At 47.7% G+C, this 21,978-nt stretch overlaps 1 protein-coding gene across 1 annotated transcript in view; it reads left to right on the top strand.

Moving 5' to 3' along the window:
* The first annotated feature begins 640 nt into the window (after nucleotides 1-640).
* Nucleotides 641-21,978, top strand: part of LOC118223620 (ephrin-B2a-like) — a 23,390-nt gene continuing 2,052 nt past the window's right edge. Inside the window, exons 1-4 of the mRNA XM_035410373.1 lie at nucleotides 641-1,536; nucleotides 10,319-10,602; nucleotides 21,319-21,411; nucleotides 21,908-21,978. The exon at nucleotides 21,908-21,978 is cut by the window's right edge and continues 46 nt beyond it. Of these exons, the coding sequence (XP_035266264.1) occupies nucleotides 1,424-1,536; nucleotides 10,319-10,602; nucleotides 21,319-21,411; nucleotides 21,908-21,978 (561 nt within the window). The 5' untranslated portion in view covers nucleotides 641-1,423. The remainder of the gene's footprint in view (nucleotides 1,537-10,318; nucleotides 10,603-21,318; nucleotides 21,412-21,907) is intronic.

Raw genomic sequence — 21,978 nt, 5'->3', positions numbered from 1 at the left:
AGGTTCCTTTAAACGTATGGTTATTTTAAAAGAACTGATAATTTGATGCCATATAATATAAAAGATTGTGCCAATATTTATTGTGAAATGTCGATTTAAATTCATTTATGCATTAAATAAGATATGTATGTTAATTGTATACTAAATGCTGTTTTATCTTTATATAGCCTATTACCTAAACTTGGCATCATGCAGCTTAACATTTAAATCCTGTACGTTAAACCCACACTTCGGCTGCAGACGGTCGGCGACATCTCTGGACTCAACTTGCAGTAGAGTTGCCTACTTATTTGGGGGAAAAAAACCAGTAAGACAAAGACATTTAGTCTATTCGGTTGTATTTTCTTACAATATCCAAAGGCATTTTGCCGCATGTATTCATTGGTAAAATTGCATTGCATTATTATGAATATCGTCGCTAAATAATTTTATTTCTCAAGTGTATGTAAAGCAATTCGGCTGTGTTCGCGTGTCGTTCCACTTCATCCCCCTCGGTCGTTGATTTGGGGTTCAACTAGTCACCAAAACGTTTACCTTGATCGCCTGAAGTGTTTCTATTGATTTCCAGCGGTCTATCCAATGAGAATCAACGTGGGCGGGGCCACTGGAAAGACACTGCTAGCAAATATTCCGTCTCTCGGTCGCTTTCAGTTACTTGCAGCCCGGGCTCAGCGTAGCTTTTCGTGCCGCCTTGCAATTTCACAAAGGAGTTCTACGGGACCTGCATGATTCACCAACAGCACTCCCTTACAACTGAAAAGGACCGAAATGAGAATTTTACTTTAGTTTCATTAATTTAACTTATTATTATTATTATTTAGTTTTCATTTGTTATCATTATTTTATCCATTTTTTAGAGTCTCAGTTGCAGATAATTTGCAGCTTGCATAGGGAATATACAGAATCACTATTTTTTCTGCTGCTACTCTCGGAGAACGCGTGCAGTTGGATTGATACCACTTTACTTGGCAATCGCTGGACAAAACCGCGGATTATTGTGTTCACATGTATCTGGCATCGAGGGAAAGGACATCGACAGTGGCGTGGGTCGCCCTGCTCTGAGGAATGTACCTCCTTCGGATCGGATGGCTGAGGAAAATTAACACGGTCTCATCCGAATGAGAGACTGCCGCACGACCCGGTTTTCCCCTGTTCTGCTCTTGCTTTCTGAAGGTTTGGAGCTCTCCCGGTGCTTGGGATATTTGCGCGCTCCGTAAGAGCGGTCGCTTTTTGGCCGTGGCGGGACTGATTAAACCCGTTTCTTCTTTGGGAATTTAATTGAAAAATTATTCCTCTGCGTCGGATTACAGAGTTTTGCTCCGTGTATTGTCGCATTTACGCTCGTTGGCGATACGAATTATAATAATAACAAAATATATATTTAATATCCCACATTTTGTGACCCACCGTGGTGGATGCAATAATGGGGGAGTCGCTGTGGAGATACTGTTTCGGAGTTTTCTTCCTTGTGTGCAAGGTGAACCTGTCCCGTGCGCTCATTTTAGAGTCCATCTACTGGAATACAACAAACACCAAGTAAGTAAAGCAAACGCGCTCACTACATATACATTACTGGCAAGATACTTGTTTTAACCCATATATGCTACATTACCCCAACAGAGTAGTCATAAGAGCGTGTCTGTAGTGAAAAATAACAGAAATAATCTTAAATATGTGCTAAAATGCTTGTAGAATATCAATCATCAAAAAGGCTCGGATGAGTCCCACAAGAAGCCGTTTTAAGTGCGTAGCCTAACCTGCAGTCAACTGAGGTGAAATTATATTTAAGATAACATTATATTTAATACAACAGAGGCGTATTGCTGTTCTTTTTGCGTTTTTTTTCTGTTTTAATGCCCGGTTGCGGTGTTTGTGATGAACGATTTTATATTCGATGGGGGCCGAGAGGATAGTTCGTATGTCCTAGGGTACTTGTCTTCTAAAATGAATATTCTTAACTTTACACCTCGCCTCTGCGTGATCAAAAAAAACGTATGTACTGTTTTTCAGAAATAACATTTTGATTAATAATGAGACTGCATAATATAGAGGTTATGAAGTTTAGCATCCTCGACTATTTAGCGCAAGGCCCACTTACGGTTGGATCCGTCATCTCCATCGCGCATTGATAATCTTGTTTGAAGGCGCATATGATGTACCATGCCATGCAATAATAATAATTATAAATAAGAATAGTAATAATAATAATGTCAAATTTTATTGTTGCAAATTTGTGCATTTAAAAAGTTTATAATGCAACGTACTCATCTTTGAATTTATTTTTATTTCTGTTTCTCAAAAAAAACTTTTTAATAGGACAATATTGGTTACTGTATTTTTTTATTCAGATATCGATATGCCACATTTGTTTTATATTTCCTAAGCTTCATAGACATCACAACAGTTGCTCTTTGTATTGGAAACAAACAAGTTAACTTGTACAAAATTAACATATTTAGGGCCCTTCGGATAATTAACTAAATATGGCCTGTAATTTATGAGCCACTGTACAGGTTAGACATTTACACATTTTTTATGCACGACTCAAAATATAAAAAAATATTCGGCGATACGCACTGAGTTGGAAATGTGGACACCGTGGAGTTAGCTTACATTGAGCTGGAAGGATGTCGGGTTTTCTTGGAAAGTACGCTCTATAACATGTAAACCACATAAACCTGACTTGAATTTTAACATGAATATCGGCATATCGAAGCAGTTCTTTATTTTTTGGGGACCTGGGCATACTTGTCTGCGTTCCGTTTTTTTGTCATAGAAAAATACGTTTCACCACGCGACTTTAGATCTTTTAGTTGGAAAAGTAGCTATTCTCTTAATTTTTTTAATGGGCCTGGACTGACAGCTCGGAGGCAATGACGACGTTTAACAGGTGCCCCCTTGGCCTCTCATACTTACAGTAGCCTTCGAAAATGCATCTGCTTGAAAAGACATTTTATTCGCGTCTTCATTTTTAATCAGCAGGACTGCAGCCTGCATGTCTTCAGATATGGCACGCGGAATTTGCGTTCGATGGAGTAGAGAATAAATAACGCAATGCGAGAATTATTATCGCGAGAGAGATAAACAGATATGGGGGGGGGGGGGGGGGGGGGGGGGGGGGTAGAGAGATGCTGGTGGCTTTGCATATTACATACAATTCCTAACTGGTCTGTGTCGCTATGGTATTCGCATTTTTCGTACGGCGGTAGTTGCGCAATCAGCAGTTAAAATACTGTCTGCGCAGCATGGCCAGATAATGCAGAATAACGGCCTAGTTGATGGTGTTAAGACTAGAGATTCAAATCCTGGTGTAGGAGAGTGTCAGGCATTGAGATGGCTGGAGTGATTATTAGGTCATTGGTTTGCCGGCTGTTGGCGAAGTAGAGGGGAGAAATGGAGCTGATAGTGTTTAACAGGCGAGAGGCTAATGCCAATCCCGGGTTGCCAGCGCTGCTCCTTGTAGCCCGCAGTTCCGTCTAGTGCAACCCAAATGCGTACAATTTACTCGTAAATGTAATATGTCCACTGTTCATTCAGCTCTTAAGATAGTAGGCTACATATGAGTCGAATAGGGACCATATGCACCCGGTAAGAGTTGATTTACACTGGACATTTTGCTGTGATCGTTCCTGGGGAAATATGAAAAGGAACATTGTAGAGCATACACCAGTCGTTTATGATTACCAATTTAATATTTTAGTAAGACAGTTCATTTCTCAACTGATTTATAGACGGATGAACGCGCATATATAAAGATGTTTCCTGCTTTTTATTTGTACGTTACGTCAATGCACAGCAAAAATCAAGTTTGAAAAAGTTTTTATTTATATTAATTGACCTCACTAGCCCACAACCCGTAGCCAATTTATCGCTAATCCATGTTGAAGCCCAGTCACGGAAGAAGGTACCCGTATCGTTCGTTCTTCCTAATGAACCCTTTTTTTGCTCAAGCACACATAGGGCGTAGATCAGATGGCAAGGTTACTCATTATCTTTAAAAAATAAAACAATTAGCAAAATAGGCTACCACTACCACTGCCCATGAGCTGAATTACAAGCACGAGATGACTGACTGACGTGTCGAATGAGTTTTCAACCTGGTCCTCATTCGTATTAATGAGTAGTTCCTCTAGTATAAACACCATACAAGATTAGCATGCGGGTCTTTTCATTGACGAAAATAATTACTCGTGAATTTTTTTTTACATTATTAATATTTCTCCTTACATTTTATCTTTTTGCTCAAAGTAATTATGCCCGCCAGTTAAAATGTAGTTAATATGTAATTTCTACATTTTTGTTTGGATGTGTTCAGATTGTAGGGGGAAAAAATCTCTGGGTCTTCGCCATATCGTTTAGTTTTCTTTGTTTTCTGTCTCGGGCCGACGAAGACTCAGCAAAGTTCAGTGCATTCGGTGAATGTGCAGAGGAAAATGCTAACCATGGGGCCCTGCCTGTCAGTTTAAATCGTACTGTTGTTTACGCTTTACTTAAACCAGTGTATGCACACCATGGTGGTTTTTCGCCTACTGGTAATCCGTTTTGTAGTTTTACGTGAGAAACAAAAGCGAAGCCCTGCTTAACACATTTTTTTATTGCAGTGGAATCCGCCGCTTTCTGTAGTTCATTAGTAGATTACAAAAGATGCTTGGCCTTTATAGCCAGGCAAGTATAGATATGCAGATACAGCATGAATGATCAACAGGGGGTTCCCAGTGCCGCAGGGAGGAAACACAAGAGGCCATCTGATTTGTTACGCACATAAGAAAACAAAACAAGACAAAAACAGGTTTATACTCTGCCCTTACAATATGGTTCGCTTGGAGGATTTTCTGTTTTTAGTATCACGTGTAAAACATTGGTAAGTCTTCCCATTTGGTATAATGCGCACAAAGGTAGGCTGAAAAAAAACTTTCCATGCCAACTCATGGAAGTGTAAAAAAGTTTTGCCTTTAGAATGTATCTGAGGGGCATAGGAAGAGTGAGGGTGGGGACAGAGGTTTTGAGGGCGTGTGGGTTGAACCCTTGGCGCTCTGATATTGTTATTTAAGATTAATTGTTACTCATTATGGCATGATGGCAGACTTCACGAACGGTACAGGCCTCCGATCATCCGCATCCCATTTTAATGAAAACGCGGTGAATTTACTCCCATGCCGTCACCGTGCGTCCACTTCCTGAACTTCTCCGTCCTTGATTAGAATCTCCAATATACTGAGGGGATGACCGAAAGTCAAATAAACTTCGCATTTTAAACACAAATAAAACATAGCTTTCATCTCCTAGCCTCATTTTATCTGTCTCTCTCTCCCTCGCGTTGGCCTCACTTCGAACCTGTCACTTGTTGCCGAGCTGCGCCGTGCTGTGGGTTTCAGTTTTATATTTTTTTGCGCGTGGTTTAATGCGTTTGGGGGCGAGGACGCGTGGATTCGCCGGGGATAAATACAGACGGGAGCGAGCGGAGAGAGCCGTGCGGTCTGAGCCTGGCAGGAGAGACGGCGATGGAGATATATTTAAAGAAGAGGAGCCCACGCCGTCCAGCGGCAGACAGCCACGGTCTGTTGGAGAGCGGCAGGCTCGGGAAGCACACAGTACCGGCTTTGTCCTGTGGTCAGTGATTATTTTTGTAGGGCTAGCTTGACGCACTCATTCCGCGCCGCCCCCCCCCGCATTCTACATCTCCGCAATCGGTATTTAGGTGAAGGCAGGGCCAGGGTGGGAGTTAAAAAGAGAAGAAGGGGGGAATGATAAAAAAAAAATGAAGGTGAGAGAGAGAGTGAGAGAGAGAGAGGAAGTGAGACAGAGGTAGCAGGTTGTGATGTTGCGGCCACGACCTTAGGCCATCGCGTCAAGAACTGAGAAGAACAGAAGACGAAAAAATAATATAAACTCTCCCCTTTGTTGGTTGTGAAGGAGGGGGGAAAGAAACAAAAGCGAAATGACAAAAGCAGATGTCCGGCAGTTGATTGACTTTTCAGTTGTGTTTTTCCTTCTCCTCCCTTCTCACCCGCTCGTAGCTTATTGGGCTGCACTTTGATCTGATATCAGAGAAAAGAAAACGTTGAACCAGGCCTGAGCACCTGTGTGCCTCGTCTCCTGGGGGTCCCACAATGTCTCCACGGGAAAAATCAAGACCAAGACGCAACTGGAAGGAGACTACAACAGCAGATGTGTCTCTAGAGAGGAGATGTATCCAGATGCGTCTCTTTAAGAGACGATGTGTTCCTCTGAGATAGGCATCTCAAACTTCAGTCTTCAAGGGCAGCAGTTTATGTAGATTTTATGACTTCCTTTCAATCAGTTGCTAATTTAGGCATCGAAGGCAAGCCGTATCGACTCATTGTCCAATCACAGAGTCAGATTAAGCACGTTGGAAATCCAGTAGACACACTGGCTCTTCAGAACTGGAGTCTTTCAGAGAGACTTGTCTATATTTTATGGGATATAGATTAGTTTGAGTTGAATTCAATTTAATTAAGTGGCGCTTTATTGGTAGGGCAAAACAATGCAGGCTTGCAGAAGCAGTTACAATATGAAATAGGCAATATGTTAGCATGTTGTATGTGGCATTCGCATTTGCACAGTTAATAATAATATAAACAATAACAACAACAATGATATTAATATTATTATTATTATTAATAATAATAATAATAATAATAATAATAATAATAATAACAATAATAATAATAATAATTATTATTATTATTGTTAGTAAGCTTCTAAACTTTTCACTGTGTAGATATAGGTCTTTCTCCCAACATCATGATTTCATTTTGTTGCTTAGTATTTGTCTTGCATGCCTTTCATTCTTCGGGCTGCAGCGCAAGTACACGTCGGGGAAGAGGACATTTGGGCTGGAACAACAAAGCCGCCCGTCCCTCTTTACATGTCACCGGCCGGATGAGCCCCTCCCCCCAGATCGTTGCCGTGGCGCCCACCTATCCGCCGCGTCGCCGCCCTCCGCTCCCCCCCCTTGCGGCGGTATTAACAGATAGCGGCTCGCTCCGGCTGGTGTGTGCTCGTTAGCGGGCCAGTGTGGGGTGATGAACGTTCCTTCGGCGGGCCTCCCGCTGTCCGCCCGGCCTTTCTCATGCAGACCCCGGGTAATATTTACAGCTTTGGGGGGGGGGGGGGGGGATGAGCTGGAGGGGGAGGGGAGTGGGGGGCGAGGGTAAAATTTGGCTCATGCAGGGGGTTAAAGCAATTCCCAGACATGAAAGGGAGACCTCGGCTTTTATTGGTTTTACACCCGTGTCCAACCCCTCACCCCCCCCCCCACCCCCCCATCTTCTCACCGCCCTACCCACCAGCTCTCCTTCCAAAATACCCCCCCACCTCCCCCCCCTCCCCCAGCCCTGTTGATTGGATATGCTGGCTCCAGAACGAAGCAGTCCAATCGTCTGCTGACGCAGAGGGATTGGAGGTAACGATGGCGTCTGTGCGTTGGCGGTCCGGGCGACCTTGTCCGGCCCTTCCTCCTTCAACTGGATCGGCGCCGGTGCGGACGCTGAGGTGCGGACGCTGAGGTGCGGGGGTAGCCGGCGGCGCTGCGCTGTGCTGTGGTCAGGCCGACTGCAGGCGAGGCCTCGGTTAGCGCGCGGCGGCGGCTCGCAGCGAGCTTCGGTCGTGCGATCTGACGGTTCCTCTCCCCTCTTTTCTCCTTGGTCTATCGATCGGGTTCCTCAGGTGGCGGCTGAGAGAAGCCCCTCTGAAACCGGCCGCGACGACGTCTCCATTCCAACCTGTTTGACTGTTCGCAAGAAGAAGAAATTGTTTCATTGCCGTAGATTTTTTCTTTTTTTTTCAGTGTCTTGTACTGCTGATGCAGCCTGTGATCTGAATTTGTTGAGGGCGGGAGAGAAGGGGGAGAGAAAGAGCGATGAGAGAGAATGAGAGTGAGTGTGACGAGAGAGAGAATGTTCCTCAGTGCCACAGCAGTTTTTTTTTGTCAGAATTTAAACTGAGAGAGGGATGAGAAAACGAAGGAAAGCGGGGGAAGAGAAAAAAGTTGGAAACGAGAGAGAGAGGTGTATGAAAGGTAAATTAATGACAAGAGGACAGATAGATAGAGGGGAGTGAGAGAATTAGCATCAGAGGTGTGAGAGTAGGAGACAGAGAGGGATGAGAGCGATGGAGAGAGAGGGATGAGAGAAAAATATAGAGAGAATGATGAGAGTGTGCCTCGGTACCAGAGTAGTTCTGTGACAGGACTGTGCTGGGCCTATTTAACTCCACACTACTGTGTAGATTCAGCTCTTTCGCAGAAGCAGTGGGCTGTAGCCATAGAAACTAGCTGCCACCGACCTTTGCCAGGTCCCAACCTTAGTGTTCTGCCTTTTTAATCTGAGAGAGAAAAGAAGGACTGTGTGCAGAGTCGTTATGTCAGTTGTTCTCATGATATTGTGTTTTGAAACGACAAATACGCTCATGTCCATGCATGTGTCAAAGGCCAGAGGTTAAAAAAACAACCCAGGAGTTTTCTGCATGCGTTCTGATATTCAAATGAAGGCATTTTAGTTTGTGTTGGCTTGAAGGTGTACATTTCCTTCTGTGGAGGAGTTGTGTGTGACCATTGTAAATATATACATTTGTGTATTTTGACATTTGTGCTGCACTGCCATGTGCACATTTGCTCTTATGTGTGAGAGCCTCTGTTTGTGCTTCAGTTTAAACCAGCGATCAGATGTCCTGGTAATTCAGGTACATTTTTACTTTGAATCAGGAAGATAGCAACGGGCACAGTGCGCTCAGCCTCTAAGGCTCTTGTTTACGTTCAGCAGTTGGGCATGAGTCTGGCGTAAGAACTCGCCCGCAGCTCAGAAAGCTCTGGACTCCCCCCATCCCCCCCCCCCCCCCCCCTCCGATCGTCTCGAGACTCTTGATTCGTGCTCCTCATCTTTCCCCGGGGGAGGGTCGGAGGTCGCGGCGCCGGGCCGTCTGCCAGAACGCTCCCGACTTGGAGAGCGAGCGAGCGAGCGAGCGAGCGAGCGAGTGAATTATTGAGCAAACAAGGAAAACAAAACGCGGAGAAGTTATTTATATTTGATGCATTAATGTAGAACGATATTCCCAGAGTCCGGGGCTGGCACAGCCTCTTAAATGTGCAGGGGAGGCCCGAGCTGGAGACCCAACAGTCAGCTTTTAAGAGAACCACCGCTGATATGATAGTCCTCTGTGGGGGGCTGGGATGCATGGCAGCAGATCAGAGGGAGTCTGGAGGTTGTTTTCTGCTCTCTCGGGTTCTTTCTCTCTCTCTCTCTCTCTTTTTCTCTCTCACTCTCTCTCTCTCTCTCTTAGTTCAGTTCAGGTCACTTCAGTTGGCATTACTAACGTGACAAGAATAATGCCCTTACTTTTCCAAAGTGTATGCTGACTGAATAAACAAATGGCAGTCAAACAGGAACACATTTTACAGCAATATTCAATCACACAAATAAACAAAGAAACAAAATCATAGACCTACGTAATGCTAACGTAAATGTAGCCTTGCCCTTTCTTTCTCTCAGTCTTCATTTTGTTCTCTGCCCTTCTCTGTCTCTCTTTTTGCAAGCTGAAGGTTCACTGTGTCAAACAGAGAAGGTCCGTGGCCGGTCACAGGACCCAGTTGAGGCAAAGACTGCCCCCAGTGGTCATCTGCTCGCTCCCTGCCTCTCAGTGTCAGGAGGGGATTGGTGGGAGGTTGGGGTTGGGGCTGTAATGACCCTGAAGCAGAGTGCTGGTGTACCCACACATAAAGCTACTTTGTGCTATGAGAGATGGGCTGTGACCTGACCATCTCAACTCCCCAAATCCACCTCTTGACCAGAGTAGGGAGCCAACATGATGATAGCCTGAAGATGTCCACAGCCTAACTTAGAAACCCACAGATTTTGTCCAAAGTCTACAGTCTCTCCTAATAACTCTGTGTATGGGCTTAGTGTGGTAGCATTTCAAAGGCTAACTTGCAGTTCAGTGTGATAGGATAATCCTTGTCAGCTGTTTGTGTATGCTCCAGATTTTTTTTTGTGGAAAATGCACGTCTATACAGACAAATCAACAGGTAACAACTGTTGTGCATTAGACCAAGTTTTACTTTTAAAGATTAATGATTGACAATGTTTCACTAGTTAAGTACACATACACATACTTTCAGGGACCTCTCCCACTTAAAAGAATACATTAAATTCCATCCATACTTCCTTGTGAGGAAAGTCACACTGTAAAGCATCTCTAGTTCTTCTGTAGATCAGCATTGAAGACGCAAAGTATCCCAGAGACCCGAGGAAACCGTTCTTCCCCCCCTAACCTCGCCCTGTCTTCTTCCTTCTCTCCTCAGATTCGCCCCGGGACAGGGGCTGGTGTTGTACCCCCAGATCGGGGATAAGATGGACATTGTGTGCCCGCGGGTGGATGGCGGGGTGGGGGAGGGGGTGGAGTATTACAAGCTGTACATGGTGCAGCGGGCGCAGCTGGAGAGCTGCACCATCACCAAAGCGGACACGCCCCTGCTCAACTGCGTCAAGCCCGACCAGGACGTCAAGTTCACCCTCAAGTTCCAGGAGTTCAGCCCCAACCTGTGGGGCTTGGAGTTCTTCAGAGGGCGGGACTATTACATCATCTGTGAGTACCCCCCCCACCCCCCCCCCCCCAACAACATTTCGGTATTCTGTATTGTTCAAAGATCCGTGGGAGAGGGTGTGAATGTATGTGTGTGTGTGTGTGGGGTGGGGTGGGGTGGGGGTGGACTTGGTCAGTTGGCTTGTTTGTCAGGAATTCACGCCTATTCCCGCAAGTCAACAGGAAGTCAAACGCTCGTTTTCTTGAGTGTGGCTGTCGTCGTACGGATTAGCCGGTGTGCGTGCTGCATGTGTTTAGCAGAACGGGCCTGGTGTTGGTTGCCTTAGCGGCGGGTTTGGACCTGAATTGTAAGGTTGGGGATTGGGGCTTAGCGGTGGCGTGGGAGGGAGCCCTGTGCGTTCGGCGTGCGGAAGCGCCGGGGAGCCCTCTGCCCCTCCGAGCTGGCGTCCGTGCTCCCGCCGCTTGGCGAGTTGGCGTTCGACGAGCCGGGGTTTTTCCCTCCTTTTTTTCCGTGCGACAATGCGGGGCCTGGACTGCGGCCGAGCCCGCGGCGTCCGCTTGGCTTTCAGCGCCGATGCAGGAAGGGGAGGGGAGGGGAGGGGAGGGGAGGGGGGGGGAGGGGAGGGGAGGGGTGGGGGGGAGCAGGCGATCCAAGGAACTAGAGTCACCACAGGGCACAATACAGGAGAGAGAGAGAGAGAGAGAGAGAGAGAGAGTGGGAGGGAGAGGAGGAGAGCAAAGGAGAGGGGGAGGAGAGAGAGAGAGGGACAGAGAGAGAGAGAGAGAATGAGAGCATATGAGAGGAAGAGGAAGAGAGAGGGAGGCTTTGAAAACCTCCCTTCTGAGTACTGTTGGAACAGGCACTAAGAGAGCCATCCGCCGCTGGGGCTGTCCATCAGAGCAGTTACACAGGAGAGACACAAAGGCCCCCCCACCTCTCTAACATCATTCGCCTTTCACAAACCGGCCGCGTGTGCGTGTGCGTGTTTGTGCGTGTGTGTGTGTGTGTGTGTGTGTGTATGCGTGTGTGTGTGTGTGTTTGTGTGTGTCTGTGTGTGTGTATGCGTGCGTGTGTGCTGTGTGTGTTGGGCAGTAAGCTGGTCGGCAGTGGGCCACCACACCGCTATGAGGGTCGGTCGCACGAGCGTCCGTCATTTATGAATGGATGGATTTATTCGCGCCCCCCCCCCCCTTCGCCTGCGCCGACCCCGCACTGTTCCTTATGACGTGACTCCCCTGGAGCTGGCTCTGGCGTGGGGAATGCTGGGAGGAGGTCACGTGACTGGGGGGGGAGCAGTAATTCAGGGGAGGCTGAGGTCCTGCGGCTCCTGTGCCCGCAGAGCAGGGCGCTTGTGTGCGGCGCTGCGTTCTTCCGCTCGCAGAAAATGGCCGCTTTCGAACACGCCGGGGCGCGCTTGTGAGCTTGTGAGCGCTTGTGGGGCTTCCTGGGTAAAGAGATTTTTATCTCGCTGGGGCTCACCTGGATGAATTAAAGGAGAGATAAAAAAACTAAAAATAAACAGCGAAGGCGTGCTGTGCTTTTGCATGCCGGGACGTCACGTTTCCGCGCGTGTGAAAGCCGCACCCCTCCCTCAGCGTGTCTGTCCCTGCTCCGTCTCCGTGGTTTTGTCTCTGCCTGAGCGTCGGACGCGCTCCGATCTCAGCTCGTTAGACCGAGCACAGGTTTCTTTCTTACCACCGGTCCTCGTCAGAAATGCAATTAGGCCGGTAGAGGAGAGAATTCGACTCTAAAAATGCGATAGGATGAAAAAAAAAATAAACAAAAAAAAACACACTCTGATGCATTGGCCTGACTCGGACCGTAACCCCTGGGCAGACTGCACGGGTGGAGGGCGCAGATTTCTCCCAAAGTCTTATCAGGAAAAGCCCAGGATGTGTGAGCGTTCCGCAAATCGTTGCTGGGGATGAAAACCGCCACTGTGTGTGTGTGTGTGTGTGTGTGTCTGGGGGGGGGGGGGTCTATATTGGAGACGGTCCAGGGACGAGCAGACTTATCTGTGCCGGATCAGATAAGTAATTAATTACAGCCTGTTTAATCCAATTGACTGGGTCAGAATGGATTGACTCAACTCGCAAGGGAATGATGAGTTCATTTCTTTTTCCTTTGTCGAAGTGTAACAAAGAACCATCGCAGAAAGAGCTGAGCTAAAGAACATCTCTGGTCGTAAGGCTTGGGGATCGGAAATATTAAAAAAACAACGTTGCAGTAACATAAAAAGAACGGAACGCTGTAATGATGTCTGAAACTACAAAAGACTGGGCCGTCGGACACATTCGGTCAGTAGAAAGAGGGGGATGAGAAAAATAAGTTCGAGAGAGGAGTGGAGAGAAGGGGAAGTGTGTGTGGGAGGTGAGTCATCAGGTTATTTAGAGTTGGTCGTCTGTAGGTGCTTTGCTGCTTTGGCTTTTCTCCTCCCTGAGCCTGCTCTGCTGCATTTCACTGATATACTGGAGAAACACAGTGTCTGACCCTGCCAATGGCCAGCACCTTCTCTCTGTCTGCATCTTCGATAATAATGGTGATAAAACTTTAACCGCTCATATATCACACATGTAGGTATATATAGTATATTCCTTAGGTTGTTGTAAAGAACATTCACGAATGCACATACACACGAAACACGCACATACGCACACACACACACACACGCGCATGCGCACACGCACACACGCATGCACACACAAACACACACACACACGCACATGCACACGCACACACACACACGCACACGCACACGCACACGCACACACACACGCATGCGCACACTCACACACGCACACGCACACGCACACGCACACACACACACAGTTTTGTTTGAGCGCTCTCCCAGTGTGATGATAACTCCGGGGCCTCCAGGGCAGCGGCCGGGTTGATGTGAGTGCATGAGGCAGCGCTGCCTGCAGAGGAACCTGAGAGCGGAGCACAGTCTGATCTAAATAGCACAGGAGTGACTGCTGACAAGCGCATGAGAGAGAGGAGGGGGAGGGAGAGGGAGAGAGAGAGAGAGAGAGAGGGTGAGAGAGGGTGAGAGAGAGAGGTAGAGCAGGAGGGAGAGAGGGAGAGAGAGAGACCTCTTGCCTGCTCCAAACTCTGTTTTGGCAATACTGTTCATTGGGAAGTCATGCAAATAAAGTTATTTGAGTGCATGTGTCTGTGTGTGTGTGTGTGTGTTTCTGTTTTGTGTATGTGTGTATGTGTGTTTGCATGTATATGCTTGTGTGTGTGCGTGTCTGTATTTTGTGTGTTTGCACCTGCTTTGTGTGTATGTGTGTTTGCGTGTGTGAGAACGAGAGAAACTGTCACAAAGAGGAAGGGCAGAATCTTATTGAGACCTTGCGTATGTGGGCACTGAAACAGCAAAATGATTTCTCTGAACTATAAAACACGTGTGTGTATTAAATAAAGAAGGGGGGGGGGGCAGCGGGGCAGGGCTGGGACGGCGGGACCGGGACAGCAGTGGGGTGAGGTGTAATGTGAGCCGCTGTCCGAATCGGAGGGCTCCCCTGTCAGGGTGGATTACAGCGCCAGGCTCCGAGTGGCCGTAACCAGCCCGTGACCCTGGCAGAGTGCTGCCGCTTTCACGCTCCGGGGGGTTATACGGGGACAATTAGCACGCCATTAATATCATTGCTGCATCTGTCTCTCTCTGTCTCCATCTCTCTCTCTCTCTCTCTCTGTCTCCATCTCTCTCTCTCTCTCTCTCTCTCTGTCTCCATCTCTCTCTCTCTCTCTCTCTGTCTCCATCTCTCTCTCTCTCTCTCTCTCTCTGTCTCCATCTCTCTCTCTCTCTCTCTCTGTCTCCATCTCTCTCTCTCTTCGTTTTCATTTTGATAGCGCTTTACTGGCATGGCATTACACAGTGCTGCCAAAACAAAGAACAGCAGACAGCCAACAGCGTAATTACTCGGTTAAAAAAAAAACACAACAACGAGATTACTATCCGTTGTAAACATGCAGCAACTATTAGCCACGAACAAGTAAAGACTGATCAGGGGTCTCGCTGGCCATTGCAAATGGGGCTGTGTTGGGCCCAGTAAAACTGGCCATTTCTCTGGGTCTTTGAGGGAGATACATTCTTCTTCGATTTTGAATTAGCCAAAGTTGCTCACTCTAACCGCAGTACAGGAGAGCGTGTCTTGCTCTGCCTGTACCGTCTCATAGCAATAACATGAATCAGAGTGGTCACATGATCTGCTTTGGGGCGGCTGGTTTGACTGCGTCATCCTGTTGTCAGTGCCAACTTATGAGCACTTAGGCTGTATTTGCCCTTTGATTTTCACCTTTGACAGTAAAGTAGGCAGTCTCTTGTTACCATACAGTAGCAACTGTCCTGGTGTGGCCCATTAGTAATAGTGATAGTACTCATACTACCAGTGCAACGACTACTACTACTACTACTACTACTACTACTACTACTACTACTACTACTACTACTACTAATAATAATAATAGTAATAATAATAAATATTTAAAAATTATTATTCCATCACCCTGTATATATATTTATTGTGAAGACTCAGTCGCCTGGATGGATTCTTTCTCACTTTTTTCTGTTTTCAGGGAAAATAATTTGCTTATAATCAGTGAAAATGTATTGAGCATGCCTTTGTTAGTGCTGTATAATTCTTTCTCTCCGGGGACAATTCTTGTGTCATTAATATCATTGATGCATCTTCGCTGTATCACATTCTATCTCTCTCTCACTCCCCCTCTCTCTCTCTCTCTCTCTCTTTCTCTCTCTCTCTGTCTGTTTCTCTCCGGCCCTGAATGTTCCCATTCAGTAAGCATCTATTGTGATGGCAGCTTCATACAGCATAGCGGTTGTTGTGCGTTAATTATGCTCGCACACACAAAGACAGGGTCGCTTTGTTGATTAAATGAATTAACCGCCTGAGAAATTGAGTAAACAATTGAGATTATAATTCAACTGGCTGGTTTGAAATCCCAGTAGAAAGATTCGGTTAAAGGCGGTGCTGAACGTGCTTGTGTAGTCTACGGTAGTGTGATGTTGTGAGTTGTTTGTGGTAATGGTTTGAAGTGTTAGTGAACCTGTCTGGGTCAGAGTCGGTATAGGTTTCTGTGAATATATACCTTTGTGTGTGTGTGCGTGTGTGTGTGTGCATGCATGTGCACGTGCGTGTATGCGTGCGTGCGTGTGTGTGTGCGTGTGTGTGTGTGCTTGCATGGGTGCGTGTGTCTGTGTGCGTATGTGTGCGTGTGTGCATGTGTGTGTGCACATGTGTGTGTGTTAGCTTCGTGCACAGATGGGATACACACTTGTACACATGAGCTGATAGTGGCCCTGAGCTGGCTGTGGGGAGATAGCTATATGAGTGTGGCAGAGAGAGTGAAGCTCTGATTTCCGTGACATTTGAGTGATGGAGGGCAGGGAGAGTAGTGACTGGGCCTGCAGAAAGGCTCTCTGTCCCTCGCTTCAATCATTCACTCATGCCTCTCTCCTCTCCTCTCCTCTCTCTCGCTCTCTTCTTCTCACTGTGGCTGCGAATGAACTCCCGCGCTCTATCTCTGTCAGTGACACTTTTTCAAAAGTTTTATTGGCATGTGCTACTCTTTCTCTCCCCTTTTCTCTCTTTCTCGCTCTTCCCCGTCTGTTTTGCTATTTTCCTTTCGCTTTGGATTTTCATGTTGTCGGTCCCTCACTCGCCTCTCTCCCTTTCTGTTATCTTAATTTTGCCCGGAGCAGCGAGGCTGGGTGGGTTAGCCGAGCGAGATAGGTTAGGCATTCCGTTCCCCTGCCAAAGGCGTTCTGGTGCACACCCAAGCCTGCAGCCATAACCTCCTCAGGCCTGGCAGCTCATTTTCCGTGAGTCTCTGGCCTTAATCTCAAGAGCCACTTACTCTACTGTGCCGAAACCTACACTACGGGCACCTTCAAAGGAACCAAAAGAGTAGTTTTGAAAATATTTTCACCGCAACATGTTTTTGTCGTTCTGGACACTTGCGTGATGTCAAGAAAATAAGTACTTTAAGTTTTATGCCAGGTCTCAGGAGGTTAATTTACTTATGAGGAAATAAGTAGCTGTTTTCAGTCCAGTTATGGAAAAAGGTTTGGTGTTAACGTCCCCTTTTCCGTCAGAGCTGGAGCCGGACTGACTTGTTCAGTTGAAACCTTCCTGGATTTCCCTCTGTTTCGCCTTCATCTGCTGTGTTGACTCGCGTCGTGCGCGTTCGCTAATGCTTACCGGCGCTAGCCTGCTATTCTCTTGCATTCTGAGTCGCTCTGAATGAGGGCGTCTGCTAAAGGAATGCAATGCAGTGTGATGTAAAACAAGCTGCGGGCGGGGCGGGGGGAACTCGCGCTGCTACCCTGCTGCCGAAGGCGCTCAGACAGGCAGAGTGGCCCTCTCCTCCATGGGCCATCCTGGTGAGCAGCTTTGACCCCGGGCTGAGGGACTGGCCTTCAGCGTGACGTAGCGCTCCGCTGCCCGTACTACAGAAGAAGAAAAAAAAACGAAAAATAGAGCGCTACACCAAGGTCAGCTAACAAAGGCTACGGCCCTTTCTAGCCTGGGCCCCGCTTTGTGGCGGGGGAAGGAATATAAGACCGCGTAGCCTCCGGTCATTTTTTTAAATGAGAGGCCCTGCGTATCGAGAAAGTCCAGTTCTCCTTCGGAAGAGGGCAAAACATCCTATTTTGTTTGGCGGGGTGAAGGAACCCGAGACAGAGAACAAATACTTTGGCGTAAACTGTGTGTACAGAAGGAGGGAGAGCGCGGGGAGTCGCAGAGTGTGTGTTTGTGTGCATGTGTGAGTGTGTGTGTGCACAGTGTGTCTGTGTGTCGTGTGTGTACGGGAGGCGTCTGTGTGGACTGCGCACGTACAGTGTGTGTGCACATGTGTGTGTGAGTGTGTGTTTGTGTGCATGTGTGAGTGTGTGTACATGCTGTGTGCATGCGTGCATGTGTGTGTGTGTGTGTGTATGTGTGTTTAGGTGTGTGTGTGTGTGCGTATGTGTATGTGTGTGTGTGTACAGTGTGTCTGTGTGCGTGCGTGTCTGTGGTAATTTTTCCCGTGAGACACTTTTATGGTGGTGATTTATGGGATGTGTTTTCCATTTACAGAGCTGTGTTTTTACTGAAGCAACTGGCCTTGTTGCTCAATACACCAAGGCTCTGCCCAGGGGGGAACCGAACCTATACCCTTATGGTTACGCTGGATGGTCCGTAGGCATCCTACCCTGAGGGGAGGACTATGGGCAGCATGCAGCAGGCAGATTGACTATCGCAGAAAGACACAGAGAGACAGCCAGCGATACGGAGACTGACAGAGAGATTGCAAATGTTTATTTTTGAATTCGACTTGGATCCGAGGAGCTGGCTGCCATTGCGTGTGTGTCCGCGTGTGTGTGTGGGTTATAAACCAGTGTTGTTACAACAGATTCACAACACAAGGATTAATATAAACATATAAATGCAAACACACACAAGCTTTTAAGAAGATTTGCTCTTTGTTGCCATGTGGAAAACTCTCCAACAAGTGAGTGAGAGAGAGAGAAAGAGAGAGAGAGAGAGAGAGAGAGAGAGAGAGAGACTTGTTCACACAACCAGCACAGGGCAGTACAAGGATTTGTTTCTGCGTGTGCTGCATCATTCATTCAACGCTTATTTTTATTTCACATGCAAACTGGCTGGACAAAAGAAAAAGGGAAACAGAGAGAGGGCTGGGGAGAGAGTAAGAGAGAGAGGGAAGAAAACCTCACCAATCAGGGCTTGCTTTTTAAAGCTGGTTTACAGGGATTGCTGGGAGGCACCTGCTTTTTAATTCTGTTCCGGTGGATGAAAGGGCTTTAACACAGGGGCAGAGGGAGGGGGAGGGGGGGCACGGGGGGGGGGGGGGGGGGGGGGGATGGGGGGGAGAAGGGGGGGGGGGGTGGCGGGGGGGCAGGCCGCGAGGCGCCTGTCTCTACGCTCAGCGGCGGAGGGAATGCAGGCCAGAGCGTCTGGCAGCCTGACAGCGGCTAAACCCTCGCATCTCATTAGACCCGTGCAACTGACCTGATGGGGAGGGGGCGGGGCGGGGGGGGGGGGAGTTGGGGTGGGATGTGGAGAGAGAGAGAGTGCAGTGAGCCCTCACCCCCTCTAGAGGCAGCAGCGCTCAGCTCTGCCCGTTTCCCTCGGCCTGCTGGGAGTCCGGCCGCTCCGCGCGGTCGCTCGGGCTCCACACCGGGGGGAGTCATTAACCGCCACACGCTAAGAACACGGCCACACACGCAGGCGCTGGGAAAGGGACCCCCGGTTCCTCTCAGAACCGCCCCTGAAACTACATTGTGCAATTATCGTCTCTTAACCGAGGGCCTGAGAAACGTTAGCGCTCCCTCATTTCGACGCTTCGCGCCTCTCCGATGCGTTTTGTTCAGCTTATTTATTTTTATTTTTTTTTGCTCGCTCTTTTCTCTTTTGTTTTTGCACATTCGTCTTTGCGGGGGAGAGGGAAGTCAGGAGGTTGCACGGCAGTCAGAAAATGCTCTTACAGCAAAGTTCTATTGCCCTCTGGGGTGCTGTATGGCGCTAATGGGCGATAAGCTGTGGAGGAATTTCCCCCCTGTTCCTGTCGAGCGGTTTTGTCCTGGCGTCTCCTGCTCTCCGCGCTCATTCTCCCCGCGCTTGTCCTCCCTCTCCTCCGCCTGCCGGAGCTCATTGCCCGGTCCGCCCGGTTTCTAGCAGCACTGGGAGCGCCAGCCGCTACGGCGCTGACAGCTTGCCTCTGTGAATAGGGCCTGCGTAAGCCGTCGCTGTCTGAACCACTCTTCTTCCGAGTCCTGTGCTGCTCCGTAGTTTACTGTGCACTGTGGAATGCTGGGACCTCCTGCCCTGGTCCTGGAGGCCTGCAGGGTCTGCCGGGGTCAGGACTGTAGAAGATTTAAAAAAATATTATTCATGTTATGGTGCCGTAACATAACATAACATAACATAACATAACATAACATAACATAACATAACATAACATAACAAAATAACATAACATAACATAACATAACATAACTAACATAACATAACATAACATAACATAACATAACATAACAAAATAACATAACTAACATAACATAATAACATAACTAACATAACATAACATAACATAACATAACATAACATAACATAACATAACATAACATAACATGACAAAATAACATAAAATAACATAACATAACAAAACAACTTAACATAACATAACTCACATAACAACACAAAATATAACAGAACATAACGTTAGTGTTTAATTGTGTTTAAGGCAGTATCAGGGTATTGGGGTGAGTGCGATTGTGTGCGCGGCGTTTGCGTATTCTTGTTCACGTCCGTGGCTCTGTGATTTTGTATTCAGGTGTGCTAAAAGGCTGGGACGGTTGGGCTTTAGGCAGGTGCATGTGGCTTTAAGAGGGGTTGATAATTGGCTTTGTGGTTTATGCCAGTGGAGCACGTGACCTTTTCGGAGGAAAGGTTCCACTCGACCCTCCCCTCCGCTCCTTCCCTCACTCCTTCAGTCTCCGCCGTCTGACATTCTTTCTCTCCTTATCCCTCTCTTGCCCTCCTCCTGCTTGTACTTTTTTTATTTCTGTTAGTCTGTCCTTCTGACTCTCTCTGTCGTTCTGGCTGCAGAGGAAATGCAGGGTGTTGCTGTGGTGCTGGGGTGTCGTCTGACGAGTTGAGTGAATAAAGATCCGGGTGTTTGGACGCAGCAGGTCTTCTCCCCTTTTCTCTGCGTGTTTCTGACACTCTTGCCCTTCTCCTCTCTCTTTCACTCTCTCTTTTTGTCACCCTCTCTCTGTCTATGACAGCTGCCCTCTCTCCTCTCACTCTCTCCCTCTCTCTTTTGCTGGTTTGTTCTGCTGTCCAGCGTAAGTGTCGTTGGTGAGAGTGAGGAAGTGGGACAGCGGTGTCCCTTCGCCATGGTAACGCACGCGAGCGCTCCTAGTCCGAATGGCCCAGTGACCCCTTGCCTTTCTGTATCCCACGCCTTTAATCTCCGTCTGAACACGTGGCTGCTCTTGTTCTTTTGGGTTACGGGCATTGCCAGATTGTTCGGCATGACCACAAGGAGTGTCTGTTGGGCTGTGAGTTAGGAGTGTCTGTTGGGGAGTGTAAGGAGTGTGGTAGGAGTATCGGTTAGGGAATGTGCTTGAGGTGTGAGTTAGAAGTGTCTGTTGGGGAGTGTAAGGAGTGTGTTAGGACTATCGGTTAGGGAATGTGCTTGAGGTGTGAGTTAGGAGTGTCTGTTGGGGAGTGTAAGGAGTGTGTTAGGACTATCGGTTAGGGAATGTGCTTGAGGTGTGAGTTAGGAGTGTCTGTTGGGGAGTGTAAGCAGTTGGGTTTGGAGTGCGCACATGTCGTGTACTTGCGTCTTTAACTGTGTTCCTCCTGACCCGAGGGTCCTCTGTAATTGGATGGGAAATCAGCGTTTCAGTGTGTCTCGTGTCGGCTACCATACACAGTCTGAAACAAACAAATGTGCCCCTTCTTCTGTGTGTAAAACACATTAGCAAAGCTATACGTAACAACTCATGGGGGGGATATACACATGCATGCCCACACACACACACACGCACACCCATGCCCACACACACACACACACACACACACACACACACACACCTACGCTCCAGAGAAAGGGTGGCTGCTCCTACGGCACGCATGATTTACAGAGAGACATAATTACTCAGCCCTCCCCCGTGTGGGTGCTGGTGGTGACGGCCATTTTCTCCTCGTCTTCGTCTTCCGCAGCTACTTCTAATGGCACAATGGAGGGGCTGGAGAACCAGGAGGGAGGAGTCTGCAAGACCAAGTCTATGAAGATAGTCATGAAAGTGGGACAGAGTGAGTAATAATGTACATGTTTTTCAAAAATGAAAACCAAAATGTATTCCTTACGCACACACACACACACATGCACAGTATTCTTGTTTCCCTGTTGCGGTGCAACATAGTGGATATGATATCTTAGGGCAGGTTTTTACTAATACAGACTAGAAGACTTATGGACCTAATGATGCCAAGAAATGATGTACGGCATTACACTTCCCGAAAAGCAGTATAACCTCTTTTTTCTTCTGCACCATTTCTCTCATCGTTAACAATGATGGCGATTATTAATATGTCAATTAACCGTCCTCGCCGAGGTGATTCGCCGATGGTCGCGGTGAGCGATTGCAAACCCTAGATGTAAGGAGAGACTCTGTGAAGGTCAGGGGATTGATAACGAGGTGTTGGGAGCCATTAAAAGAAAGCCCCATTGTGTGAAGGCGGAACGACCTGGCTGCAGCCTCCGGTATCTCTCGTTTATGTGTCTCTGTGTGTTATCTGGATCTTTCAGGCCCTTCTGCTGATCCCATATCACCCAAAGACTACCCCACCGGGTACCCCCCCAAGCACCCGGAGGGAGGG

Source organism: Anguilla anguilla, chromosome 3 (assembly GCF_013347855.1).
Source record: "Anguilla anguilla isolate fAngAng1 chromosome 3, fAngAng1.pri, whole genome shotgun sequence".
In the NCBI taxonomy this organism is placed as follows: domain Eukaryota; kingdom Metazoa; phylum Chordata; class Actinopteri; order Anguilliformes; family Anguillidae; genus Anguilla; species Anguilla anguilla.
This window is presented reverse-complemented; position numbering and strand designations above follow the sequence as displayed.